Genomic DNA, 12,756 nt, shown 5'->3' with positions numbered 1-12,756 from the left:
AGCCTTCATCAAAGGAGCACCGAGGGGGACGCGGAGCCTTCCTCAGCGCGGCCAGCAGGGTGCACTGCGCCTCGCGTGTGCTAATGATAATAATTCTAAGAAACAGTTTGCATAACCACACCTTTTCTAAGGCAAACCATGAATATGTATGGCCTGTAACCATATATTGTAATTTACTGTGTGCCTGGGTGTGCCCCGTTAGGAGGAGTGATCCCCGCGCACCCGGCGCGCTGGGTAAAGCAAATACCACATTTGGACATTGGCTTGCAAATGTCTCTCCCGGTTTGGGGCGATTCAGCAGCTTCATGTCCTGATGTTGGGGCCACAGAGCCGGAGGCAGCTCTGTAGGTGGGGGTCTCACCAGAGCAACTCACCCGATGTCACATTGAAATGATTGAAATGTGCATTTTCTGTCCTGGGCTGATCCTCTTGCTGGCTGATGATCCCTGTGGCTGAAATACAAGGGATCCCATGCCCTGACTGCTCCTCATGAAAACAATGATTGCAAGGTGGCTGGAAGGAGGGAAGAGAGGACTGGTTTGTACTGGGGCACTTGAGTGGTTTTGTCACAACCAGTGGCACCACGGATGACAACAACAGAATTGTGATGGATTGCGTCCAGAATTTCACTTTCAAAATTCTTCACAGGTAAAGCCTCCCTCTCTTCTTGGATCTGGAAAAAATGGTCCAGGACATCTCCAAGATCTCCAAAAATCAGCCTGATCTGCTCCACATCTATACTTTGCCTCACTCCTCTACACTTTTTCCTTACCCAAAGGAAAAACTGCCAAAGAACAGGTCATGGTTTGCACTTTTTCCCGGCACAGCACACCTCACCCCCACATCCACCCCAGGGGAACATCCAGCACTTCTGAAAACGTGCTGTGTGTTGGTGCTGAAATCCAGCCTTTCACACTTGGTGTCACGTTCAAGCCCTTCTGGAAAATGGAGAGCCCAGGGCAAGGATGACAGTCCCAGGACACCCCTTACCCTCTGTAACTCCTGGTCCTGCTCCAGACGGTGCAGGAAATCACTCCTCACATCCGCGCTGATTCGCTCCGGAGTCAGCTGCAAGTGCAAGACGTGATTTGAGGCTTTGTGACCCCTCTTCTATCTACATCCCAACTTCAGGATCACATCAGTCTCACCAACATCGTGACCCCAAAGATCCCTAAAGGATGGTTTCCTGCATAACTCCCTGAAATCAGTTATGCCTCTGAGCTGTTTGATTTCACTCATTCCAGGGTATTAAACATGCATCTCCAAAGAAGTCTCTCAGAAAGACTGCGAACACTGAAACAGAATGATTATTTAAACTGAAACACTTTAACCGCCTGAGAAGCAGGCACTATTCAGCAGGAAGCCCATTAGAAGGCGGTTCAGACGGGGCCTGGTGCAGCGGTGCCGGGGCCGGGCGCGCTCCCTCCTCTCTCCCTCCCTCCTCTCTCCCTCCCGGCCGCCGTCTGGCGCCGCGCAGGCGCTGCCGTGCGGAGCTGCCGCGGCCCGGCGCCGGCTGGAGCGGGCGGCCGTGCCCCGATGCCCCCGGCGCGGCCATGGGGGACGTGAAGAACTACCTGTACGCCTGGTGCGGCAGGAGGAGGGTGATGCCGGCCTACGAGATCCGCGCCGCCGGCGGCCGCGGCCGGCAGACTTTCCTCTGCGAGGTGCGGGCCTGCCGCGCCGGGGAGCGGCTGGCCGCCCTGTGGGGGATGGCAGCGGCTGTGAGGGGGTCAGGGCTGTGCCGGGGACACAGAGGGGACTGGCACCCTCCTCGGCGGGCTCTGGGCGTATTGCCGGGGCTCTGTCGGGTATCTGGGGGTTGTGCTGGAGGCCGTGACGGGAGCCGGGGCTCTCCCCGAGGGAGCTTGGGCCGTGCCGCCAGCACGGGTCCGCTCCGGGAGGGCCAGGAGCTGTGCAGGGGGTCTGAGCACCCTGTCAGGGGGAACGTGGGGCCCTGCCGGGGATCTGAGGTCCGTCACGGGGTCTGGGCTTTGCCGGGGTCTCGGGGTGATGCCGAGGATCGTGCTGGGCCGGACACGGGCTCTGCCCCCGGGAACGAGGGATCAGTGCCGGGCCTGGGAGCAGGGCTGGCGGCTCGGTCAGAGGAACCTTGGGCCCTGCTGGGGATGCTGCCGGGGCCTGGGCTCTGCCAGAAGGGACCTGGGGTCAGCACCGAGGGTCTGGGATCCTGTCTGGGGTCTGGACTCTGCCCAGCCTGGGTGGGAATCACTGGAAGCCGAGGGCTTGGAGAGGACGGAGGCACTTTGAGCCAGAGTGTCCATCCAGGCTGAGTGTGCACTGAGGTGTGAAAGGAGGGAAAGGAGGGAAAAATCTCAAAGGATGTTCTTACAGGGAAAACAGATTGGTTTATTTAAGGGTGGTGTGCATCTCTGCACTGTGCGACCCTTCTTGCAGTTAAAATAGTTGGTGAGGGATATTGTATGTCACCTTTGCCAAGAGCTTTGGTCTGCTCTTGAACTTGAGATGAAGTGTATTAAAGAACTCTTTCGGGAATGGTTGCTACTCTACACTGCTCTGTTAGCACCTTACTCCTGCCTCTAGATACTGCAGATGTGGGAGCTGTGAATTTAGGTTGGCTCTGACAGGTAGCTGGCACTAAGTGTGAGGCCATGTGTAGAACAGATCAGTTCATGAGTGATGCCATGAATTTGCACTAAACACCTTAAATTTGCCATTTTACCCTTCCCTCCCCTATTTGTCTTGTATGTCAGTAAGAAAACAAAGAAACACAGTGGCAGTAAAGCAGTTTTCAAGGTATCATAACTGGTTAAGCAATACTCAGATAGATTGATTGCATGAATAGATACATTCACAGAATCGTGGAGTGGTTTGGGTTGGAAGGGACCTTAAAACTCATCCAGTCCCACTCCCTGCCATAGACAGATACCTTCCACTATCCCAGCTTGCTCCAAGCCCCATCCAACCTGGCCTTGAATACTTCCAGGGCAGCCAGAGCTGTGTAGTTGGAATAACATGGAGCTGTGGCTGAGTGGACACACTGGCTCAAGGTCACTCCTGTCTTTGTTGTCCAAGAGTTTGGGATTTAGGTTGAAGAAAGTGACCTTGTGCAGAGTTTGCTGCCCTGGGTTGCCAGGTTCCCTTCCTACACTGGTTTTTATTCCACAAAGTTTTGGGAAGCCCTTGTGCTCTGAGAGAAGTTCTCAGAATACGAGGGTTTGCTTTTAAAAACTTACAGAAATATATAGGTATATATAATGATATGTAAGAACAGTTAGTAATATTATTTCTCCTGTACTTAGCAGCAGCCAGGATTTGGTGTTCCTGTGGGTGTTGCTGGCCCCCAAGCCCCTTTCAGCTGCTCATGAGCAGTGTGTTGTTCCTTGCAGGTCCGAGTGGAAGGCTTCAACTATGTTGGCATGGGCAACTCTACCAACAAGAAGGATGCTCAGAGCAATGCTGCCCGAGACTTCATCAACTACTTAGTGCGGGTGAACGAAATGAAGAAGGATGAAATCCCTGCTTTTGGAGTAAGCTGCTCTTTCCCCTTACCAAAGACTGCTCTGTTGTTGTGCTGCCATGCTCCCAGGTGTGTTTCATCCCTGGAGTTCAGTCTGGTGCCCCTGTGCAGTGATGAATGTGAGGGATTCTTACACTCCTGGAAGGCTGGGACACACACAGAATATCATGGAATTATGGAATCATTTAGGTTGGAAAAGGCCTTTGAGATTATCAGGTCCAGCTGAATGTTGTCGGGTGATCTGGTAAATACAGCTGCATGTTGTATTTACCAGATCAAATGATGCAAAGCTGAAGAGGCTGGAAAGAATTTAGAGTCCCTGTGAGGTGCAGCCTGGCTTTCAAAGTGCTGAGTACTCACACCTGACACTTTGAAGTCTTTGAGCCATGTTCTAATTATATATATATATATATAATCCTGTGTGCTTTAAAAATAACCAAAACCAAACCCAAAAATAATAATCAAAGATATATCAAACCAGACATTGAAAATCTGGCATTTCTAAACCTTAATTGCTTCAGATGTGTAACAGGATCAGTACTTTTTATGATATTTTGTGAAGTCAACAGTGACTATCACTTAAAGGCTGAGGAAAAAGAGGGTAACTGTCGTTACAGCAAGTTCAGAGAAATAAATAAAATATGAAGTCATGTGTTACCTGTTGAGAGGGAAGAATCTTCCTCTAGTGCTCCATTGAGGATATATGAGTTTTCTGAGTGGAAGCAGCCTCGTTGCCTCATCAGCCTTGGTGGAACCCAGTGGGAGCAGGACTGCTATTTTGGTTTTAATGTGCCAGTTAGTTTCTTGGCAGTTCAGTGTTAAAATATTCACAGTTGTGTTGTTATTGGGATTGCTTTTGTGTAGTAAATATTGCATATTTACTGGGGATAACTGTTGCATGATGTTGCCTGAGGTCTTTAAACTTCCTGAACAGTTTCTAGCTAAATTGTAAAATGACTTGTTGTACACTGCTGTGCTGAGGTTTTCCTTCATTCCCTTCCCTAGCCAGCAGCAGGGGATAACCCCACTGCAGGACAGGAAGCAGCTAGAGGTGTCACTGGTTCCAGCTCAGCTGTGGGGGGACCTCTTCCTCCACATTTGCTTTTAAAAAGTGAAGTAGGTAAGACTGAAAATGGTAATTTCTGTGTATTTGAATGTATTTTGGTGGTGTTTTCTCCCCCAAATTGCATCACTCTCAGACAGGACACTGCAGTCATAGTTTTGAGGCAGAGGTGTGGATGACTGCATGAGGTCTGAGGGACTGGCCATGGCCTGTCAGGATGGCCAGGCAATGCCTCTCCATTGTTCAGAACATGTTTTGGGCAGTTATTTTATTTTATTTTATTTTATTTTATTTTATTTTATTTTATTTTATTTTATTTTATTTTATTTTATTTTATTTTATTTTATTTTATTTTTTCTCTGTGGTAGGCAACGGACCAGGTGAAGCACCTGGAAGCTGTGGCAGTCATGGAGCTCAATGGGATCGGGGTGCAAACTTGCAAGATTATTATTCCAGAAAAGAGGAGCAAGAAATGCAGAAGGTAAGTCATGCAGAGGAATTCTCCTTTAGCTCTTAAAATAGGTATCTTTCATCCCCTTTAATTTGTTATTTGCATTTATAATCAAGGTTGCAGTTTGCTTTTGATATTTTGCTATTATTTAAGCTGCAGATTTAATTGTTGACTTTTAATGAAGTTAATTTGTTTAAGCTAGGGACAAATAAATCAGTCTGGATAGTCTAAACATCCAGGACTTTGTATAGACATTTTATTCTGAAAATAAAGAATTACTGAGGACTTTTTAGCGTTTTCTGTGATGTCTTAATTATTTCATAGCATACAGGTGAATTATTTAATCTTTAAACTGGTAAACAATGCTCTTTTTTTCCATATTAGACCTCAGAGTCAGAAGTGGACTTAAATGCAGATCTTCATGGGGGTTGGACCTTGGAAAATGCCAAGGCACGTCTGAACCAGTTTTTCCAAAAGGAGAAGATCCAGGAAGAATATAAATACACTGAAATGGGGCCTGATCACAACAGGTTTGGTAGTTTTAGTCACTGTCTGTATGAAAGGTTCAAAATATTTTTGGCAGTGGTTGTTCACACTTGCCACACTCCATAGAGCCATAGTGTTCTTTGCCAGGACCAACAACATCCCTGAATATTGATGTGGGGGTGAGGAGCCTCAGTGCAGAGATCTGAGGGATTGAAGAAATTCCTGAGAAATTCTGGATATGCAGCTTTTGAACTGATTTCTGTCTCTGGTCAGCTGCTGGGGTGTCAGTTTCTGTGAAAAGAGAGCTCAATTGCTTGTGGTAATTGTTCTGTAAGTGTTGTTGCCTTTGTGCATTTTAAGTAAATATTAAATATGCTTATGTAGCAATGTGCTTTAAGGACATTTTATTTATATTTTAATTTATATCTATATATTATTATAATATAATATATATCTATTATAATTAACTTTTTTGGCAATAGAATCTTCTTTTGAAAAAAGCAGTTTGGCAGAATTATCCCAAAGGAGTTCTGAGAGTCTTAAGTTTCAGTTAAGACCAGCTGGACATTACTCCTTTTTGACTTATAGTTGTTCCACCAGAGAATTTGCACGTGCTTCTCCCAAATTAAAGTAGTTCATAACAGGTTGTGCATAAAGAATTGATGGTTTTTATTATTTTATCCCTATTAGGAACAGTCTTTATAAATCATCCAGACATTAGGACATTGTATTATTTCTGGTGACATGTAATGATGTTTTGTGGCTGGAAACAAAGGCATGCTGCTGCTGCTGGATTCTCCTGATTGGGTTTGGGATTGGGCTTTTTGCATTATATAAACTTGTGTTGTATGAGAGTTATATTTTTAGAAAGACAGGAGAATTTTCCTATTACAGCCTTTTCAAGAGAGTCTCACATGCAGGACTTATGGTATTCTTTTGTTAATGAGTCTTCCAATCATTTGGAACATCTAAAAGATGTCTGTTAGTACAGAAAGTTGTAAATTCTCATTTAAAACCTGTCTTCCAAGTCGCTTCATGTCAATTTATGTGTCTCAGGCAAGGCCATTTCCTTCACTTGAGTGAGTGACATAAAAAGTTAGTTTGTACAGTACTAGGAATTTAAATTATGCTTCTTGCAGAAGGTTCCTTCTGTCCAGGAGTGTAGGCACAGAGTGTGTGGTGATTGTGAGTGGGGCTGGCCCAGCCCCATCCCCAGCGGGTGCAGCTGTGAGCAGCAGGTGAGCAGCACTGACAGCAATGAGCCATGGAGTGCCCAGGGGCACTGAGCAACACCAAAGGGAGCAGAGGCACACAGGGGCAGGGCATCAGCATGAGGGGATAAAAGGCTGGGCTGGAGAACAAGAAGGGCAGAGGCTTGCAGCCTTCTGAAGTGACATGATGTTACTCTGTATGGATGAATGCTTAAAGCCTTCTGAAATTGTCTAATGATACTCTGTGTATCATGGCTGACTCAACTTAGACATATGCTGTGACATTGTAGCTTAGGGATTATTTGTGTAGCTCATTTTTTGTTGCACCTTCTGCAGCATTAAACCCCATGTATTTAAATTTATCTAGTCTTGAGCAGAATAAAATTATACTGATGGCAGTATGTTTCTCAGCCTGGCTATTGTTCTCCTGGAGTGCATTTCAGAGTTTCCTATATACTTCTTGTTCAGGGAAGCAGGTGTGGATTGCCCTGGATGGAATGGCAGAAGGGGCTATTCACTACCTGCTGCAACAAATCAAACAGGCATGAAACAATCCTAACGTTGTAGGGCTCATTTAGAGACTGTTGGAAGACTGTTGGATTTAATCCTTTTGGTGTGTGTAACAGGAGTGGGATGTTCTTGGAGTTTTGAGGGCATAATAAAGTTTAGGTTGTTGGGTTTTCTTAAAGAAATACCAGTTGTGTATCTTGCTAAACTGTTTTGGGCTTTTTGAGGTAATGATCAGAGATATAGATTATAACAGATATCAGCCATGCTCTCAGAGGTTTGTGGTCAATTAATCATACTCATGGTCTAAAAAGTTAGTAATAGCTGGAAAACTTGAATTTGGCAACTTTAACTATGATGGGAGGGTATAAGTTGTAAATATAAAGATAGCTGTCCTAAAACACAAAGCATGAGTTCATGTTAAGGAATGGGATGTGGCTTTTCTGTGTTGGGATGCCTGTGCCTCCTTCTGTTCCTGCTGCAGACCTACACCACAGACCTGTGCCTGCTCACACACAGGCTGCTGAGGCTGGACTAGGGAATCATGTGGGATTCTGCTGCAAACTGATTTCTGGTGTTGCTGTTCTCCCCTCAGGTGGAGGAGAATGAGATTGAATGCTGACTGTAGGCCTGGCTGAGAAACATACTGTCATCGGTGTCTTAGGTGGCTGTTGTGTCCCTGAGAGCCAGTGGCCTTCGACCCCTGAAGCCACTGTGCCTGAAGGTCAGTTCGCTGGTAGCACAGGAAGGAGGGCTAACCTGGAATTTAAATCACTCACTTAACCTTTTCTGTTGTTTGTTTGCAGCAAAAAATGAAGGATGCAGGTGCAAGGCACAGCCTCCACCTGTACAAATGCTAAGCTCTAGTTTCCAAAGAGGATTTCAGTTCAATAAATTCCAGTCATGCACCTTGAGTCACATTTGCCTGTTTAAATACTGTCTTACAGGAATTCAGCTTTCATATTTCATGTGGCAAATACAGGCTTAGGTTTGGGATTCTTAAAAATATGGATCATGATTTCTATTCTCCTCTGTTGAGGTTTTTTTTTTAAAGCCTGAATTCTTCCCTGTGAGGGTGGTGAGACCCTGGGATAGGTTGCCCAGAGAAGCTGTGGCTGCCCCATCCCTGGAAGTGTCTAAGGCCAGGTTGGGTGGGGCTTGGAGCAAGCTGGGATAGTGGAAGGTATCCCTGCCCAGGGGATTGGAATGAGATGGTCTTTGAGATCCCTTCCAACCCAAACCATTCCATGATTCTATGATGAATATGCCAATTAACCTTTACTGGTTACATGTCTACTAAGAAAACTGTTGAGTTTCCTGCCAGAGTTACCCTTGAGTAACTATTATTGTTACTCAAGTTTTGCTGTTTCTACAATATGGCAATAAGGGAAGGGAAATTCATGCAAATTCAAATATTCTGTCTCCTGTGCAGATAAGTTCCATGTTTTTGACTAAATGACCTGGTTTGGTTTTGTTTATGCTCTGAGCTGACCAAGTGTGTGGCAAAAGCAGAATAACTGTATTAAATGTTGCATCTATTCATGAAACACAGGCTGTTAGTGGGTTACATTAGTGTTATACCACCACTAATGTGGGATACAGTTAATGGTACATTGGGATGCATGTTAATGTTGCATCCCACTTGCTTTATAATTGTTTCCTTAAACTTGGACAGCTCAGAGCATATTTCCTAATGATGTGGCTGTAAATTTCAGTGCTGAACAGTGGCATATTCAGAACTCTTCTTATCAAATGTACTGGTTCTGTTGATGACAGGTCTGTTACATACTACCTTGGGGTTAAAGGGACTAAAAGCAGTAATACTTTACCTTGGTTAGTGGTGAATTGAGAGTTTCTGATTGAGGACAGGGATCTTTGCCTAGAAATATTGGAAAGACTAAGTATGTTTGCAGTGTCAGCTTTTGGTAGTTGTACCTTTGTGTTCTTTCTTTCTCTCTCTTGCAGGAGCTTTAATGCAGAAATGAACATTTATGTGAGGCAGCTGGGCAGAAGTAAGTGCTCCTATTTATTTTTTAACCTAGCAAGAGATGGGTGTTGGTATAGAGGAACATTTGTGGGTACAGAGTTTGTTATAGTTATGTGTTGGAGCCACTTCCAGAGGTAGAGGATCATTTGTGTGATGTTTCTGGGTGGTATTGGGCAATCATACTTCCTTAGGCACTGAATGCAGAAAAACTTCAAAGTACTTTACTTAGCAGTAAAGTAACATCACACAGCCAGTGTGAGCTGGGCCGTGGAGGGGCCTGGTTGGGTTTTATGTTGGAATTCTGGATTTATCAAGATTTGAGGCTGTCCATGAAACCTGGTCTGAGTGTACAGCAGAGAGCCCAGTTCAGAGCAGTGTGTTCTGTGGAAGCTGCTTGACTGCTCTGCTGCTGCAGCTGTGACCTCTGTGTGCTGCAGGGATTTTCAGTCGCGAGCACGGATCAAACAAAAAGCTGGCAGCACAGTCCTGTGCCCTTTCCCTGGTCAGACAGCTCTACCATCTTGGGGTCATTGAGCCTTACTCTGGGCAAACTAAGAAGAAAGAATCGGTGAGTTTGGCAGGAGGGACAGGAATTACTGCTTTCATTTCATAACACAGAAGCACTCTCATAAACAGGAGTGAGTTAAGAGTTTGCTCTCCATATTTAACATCTTACAAGTTAATAATAATTTTTATTCTTTAGCAACTGTTTCTGTTCTGGTGAGTGATTTGCATCACAAATATAACTTCATGTGATTGGAACAGTAACTAATTTTACATTCTATTAAATGAAATAGGATTTGCGACAAATACTATTTTCAGTATAATTTTTCTACAAGCTTGAATATTTCTCTTTAGGCTGGTTGTTTGGATTGTCTGTCACATGATCATTTTCTGGCAATTCAAATATAGATACACGCACATACCAAGGAATTTGGTGTTTTGGTTTATTTTGGTAATTTATTTTGGTATGTGGTTACACGTTTGGGAACGTGTTCCTCTGAAATTAAACTCAGATACTTTAAAATAGCCTACAAATCCTTATTTCAATGAAAAGTTGGCAAAACATTCCAAGAGTGTGAATGCTGAACTGACGATACTCTTTGGCCTTGTTTCACAAGGAGGTGTTTGATGGTTCACCTGTAATAGCCCACAGTTGTGGCTTCCAGTGCCTGTCTTTCTGTGTATAATGACATGTAGTTTTTTAATATTTCCTAGGTGGAACCCTATGAAGTGTCGCTGTCTCCTGACTTAGAAAATCATCTGCAAAAGACTGTACGGGAACTGTCCCTGGAGATCGTGCCTGTGGTGAGTGTGTGGTTCAATGCTCCAGGTATGGACCATCACACCTGCTCATTTAATCATTTATCTGTCTTTGCTCACTCTGCTTTTGGATTTATAGCCTGAAGATCCCAGTAATCCAGTTCTGATCAATGTTGGAAAGTTGGCCCATTTCGAACCATCACAGAGACAAAGTCATATGGGAGTTGTTCCCTGGTCACCACCTCATTCCAACTGGAACCCTTGGACTGGCTGCAATATTGATGAGGGTCCACTGGCAAATGTAAGACAACTTAAAAAATGGATCTGTTGCTTGATTTCCCCATGCTTCCAGAACTTCTAAATGCTTCTCCTCCACCAGGATTTAAAGTATGAGCTGTTTGAAGGGACAAGACAGTCCACTGATAAAATTCATTCCCTTCTTGACCTGGAGGCAGAGAGTTCTTTGTGTTTACTTCATGGGTTATCAGGTCGTGACCAGCAGTGTCTTCAGTGTCCCAATTCTCTGCTTTGTTTCACCTTTTGCCTGCTATCGTGCAGCCCATACAAAGTTCATAATTGAAATTACAAGGAAAGTTCATGGGCATGTCATTTATAATTCTCTGGCCTCTCTTTCCCGTACTTCCATGCTCAGACCCTTGTTCTGGGAGGAGAAACTGCTGCAAGCCAGTGCCACTACAAAAGCAATCAACTACCTTACTTTTTGTCATTTCTAATCCCATTCAGCACAGAAAAAATGAAAAGCAACAGTGTGGCATGATGAAATGAAGGAGAAGGGAAAGAATTACTGGTTTGCCAAGTTCAGAGGGTAATTTGGTCTGACTGGAATAAACTGATTTCAGGGCAGGAACTTGATTCTCCTACAACATTCAGATTGCTTATGGCCAAAATGATAATTTAATTATTTCTCTACTGGAGTTTTTTTTCCATAAATTGCATAAATTTAGTATTGATTGCAATACATTGATTTTTTTAAATTATAGGGAAGTAATGTAAATTTAGCTGTTGCTGCAGGAAACACATAACCAATATGGACATTGCAAATTGAGATGGTTTCAAATCTCTTCAGGATTTACCTGTGCTAGTTCTGACTGGAACAGCTGACTTATTAGTACTAAAAAGAACTAGCCCTTTGGTACCAAATTTGCATTTCTTCAGATTTCTTTTGCGTTGTTAGACAGGGTTTGCCTTATGAATTCTCTTCAAACTTTTACCTTTTCAGCTACTGTTTAAAGGGTAGGTTTGTGTTTACATTAGGTCATTACTTATATTAAAAACTCCTGTTTAAATCATCTTCTTCTTGGCTTGCTGCTGAATAGGGTGTGCTTCTCAAGTGGATAAAGTGTTTCAATTTAAACAATCATTCTGTTTCAGTGTTGTCAGTCTTTCTGAGAGACTTCTTTGGAGATGCATGTTTAATACCCTGGAATGAGTGAAATAAAACAGCTCAGAGGCATAACTGATTTCAGGGAGTTATGCAGGAAACCATCCTTTAGGGATCTTTGGGGTCACGATGTTGGTGTGGCTGATGTGATCCTGAAGTTAGGATGTAGATAGAAGAGGGGTCACAAAGCCTCCAAATCACGTCTTGCACTTGCAGCTGACTCCGGAGCGAATCAGCGCGGATGTGAGGAGTGATTTCCTGCACCGACTGGAGCAGGACCAGGAGTTACAGAGGGTAAGCGGTGTCCTGGGACTGTCATCCTTGCCCTGGGCTCTCCATTTTCCAGAAGGGCTTGAACTGACACCAAGTGTAAAAGGCTGGATTTCAGCACAAACACACAGCACGTTTTCAGAAGTGCTGGATGTTCCCCTGGGGTGGATGTGGGGGTGAGGTGTGCTGTGCCAGGAAAAAGTACAAACTATGACTTGTTTTTTGGCTTTTTTTCCTTTGGGTAAGGAAAAAGTGTAGCAGAGTGAGGCAAAGTATAGATGTGGAGCAGAATAGGCTGATTTTTGGAGATCTTGGAGATGTCCTGGACCATTTTTTCCAGATCCGAGAAGAGAGGGAGGCTTTACCTGTGAAGAATTTTGAAAGTGAAATTCTGGATGCAATCCATCACAATTCTGTTGTTGTCATCCGTGGTGCCACTGGTTGTGGCAAAACCACTCAAGTGCCCCAGTACATCCTGGATGAATACATCAGAACCAACCGAGCTGCTGAGTGCAACATAGTGGTGACACAGGTGAGGAATGTGTGGCCACTGCTGTTCTGTGGTGGATATAAGAAATCACTTATTGGTTAGGATAAAATTACAGAACCATGGAATG

At 44.4% G+C, this 12,756-nt stretch overlaps 1 protein-coding gene across 19 annotated transcripts in view; it reads left to right on the top strand.

Annotated features, from left to right (window-relative positions):
* The first annotated feature begins 1,452 nt into the window (after positions 1-1,452).
* DHX9 (DExH-box helicase 9) overlaps positions 1,453-12,756 on the top strand; it is a 37,605-nt gene continuing 26,301 nt past the window's right edge. For 18 of the 19 annotated variants that reach the window (XM_064427850.1, XM_064427849.1, XM_064427848.1 and 15 more), the window contains exons 1-11: positions 1,453-1,664; positions 3,369-3,509; positions 4,505-4,619; positions 4,931-5,043; positions 5,398-5,543; positions 9,183-9,229; positions 9,642-9,772; positions 10,423-10,512; positions 10,607-10,768; positions 12,086-12,163; positions 12,480-12,671. In XM_064427850.1, the coding sequence (XP_064283920.1) occupies positions 1,554-1,664; positions 3,369-3,509; positions 4,505-4,619; positions 4,931-5,043; positions 5,398-5,543; positions 9,183-9,229; positions 9,642-9,772; positions 10,423-10,512; positions 10,607-10,768; positions 12,086-12,163; positions 12,480-12,671 (1,326 nt within the window). In that variant the 5' untranslated portion in view covers positions 1,453-1,553. Of the gene's footprint in view, positions 1,665-3,368; positions 3,510-4,504; positions 4,620-4,930; positions 5,044-5,397; positions 5,544-7,812; positions 7,942-9,182; positions 9,230-9,641; positions 9,773-10,422; positions 10,513-10,606; positions 10,769-12,085; positions 12,164-12,479; positions 12,672-12,756 lie in introns of those variants that run through there. The other variant, XM_064427852.1, reaches the window with a different exon arrangement.

The sequence above is a fragment of the Passer domesticus genome, chromosome 7, assembly GCF_036417665.1.
Source record: "Passer domesticus isolate bPasDom1 chromosome 7, bPasDom1.hap1, whole genome shotgun sequence".
Taxonomy (NCBI): Eukaryota; Metazoa; Chordata; class Aves; order Passeriformes; family Passeridae; genus Passer; species Passer domesticus.
Note: the sequence above shows the minus strand (reverse complement) of the source record. Positions and strands in the feature narration are given on the sequence as shown.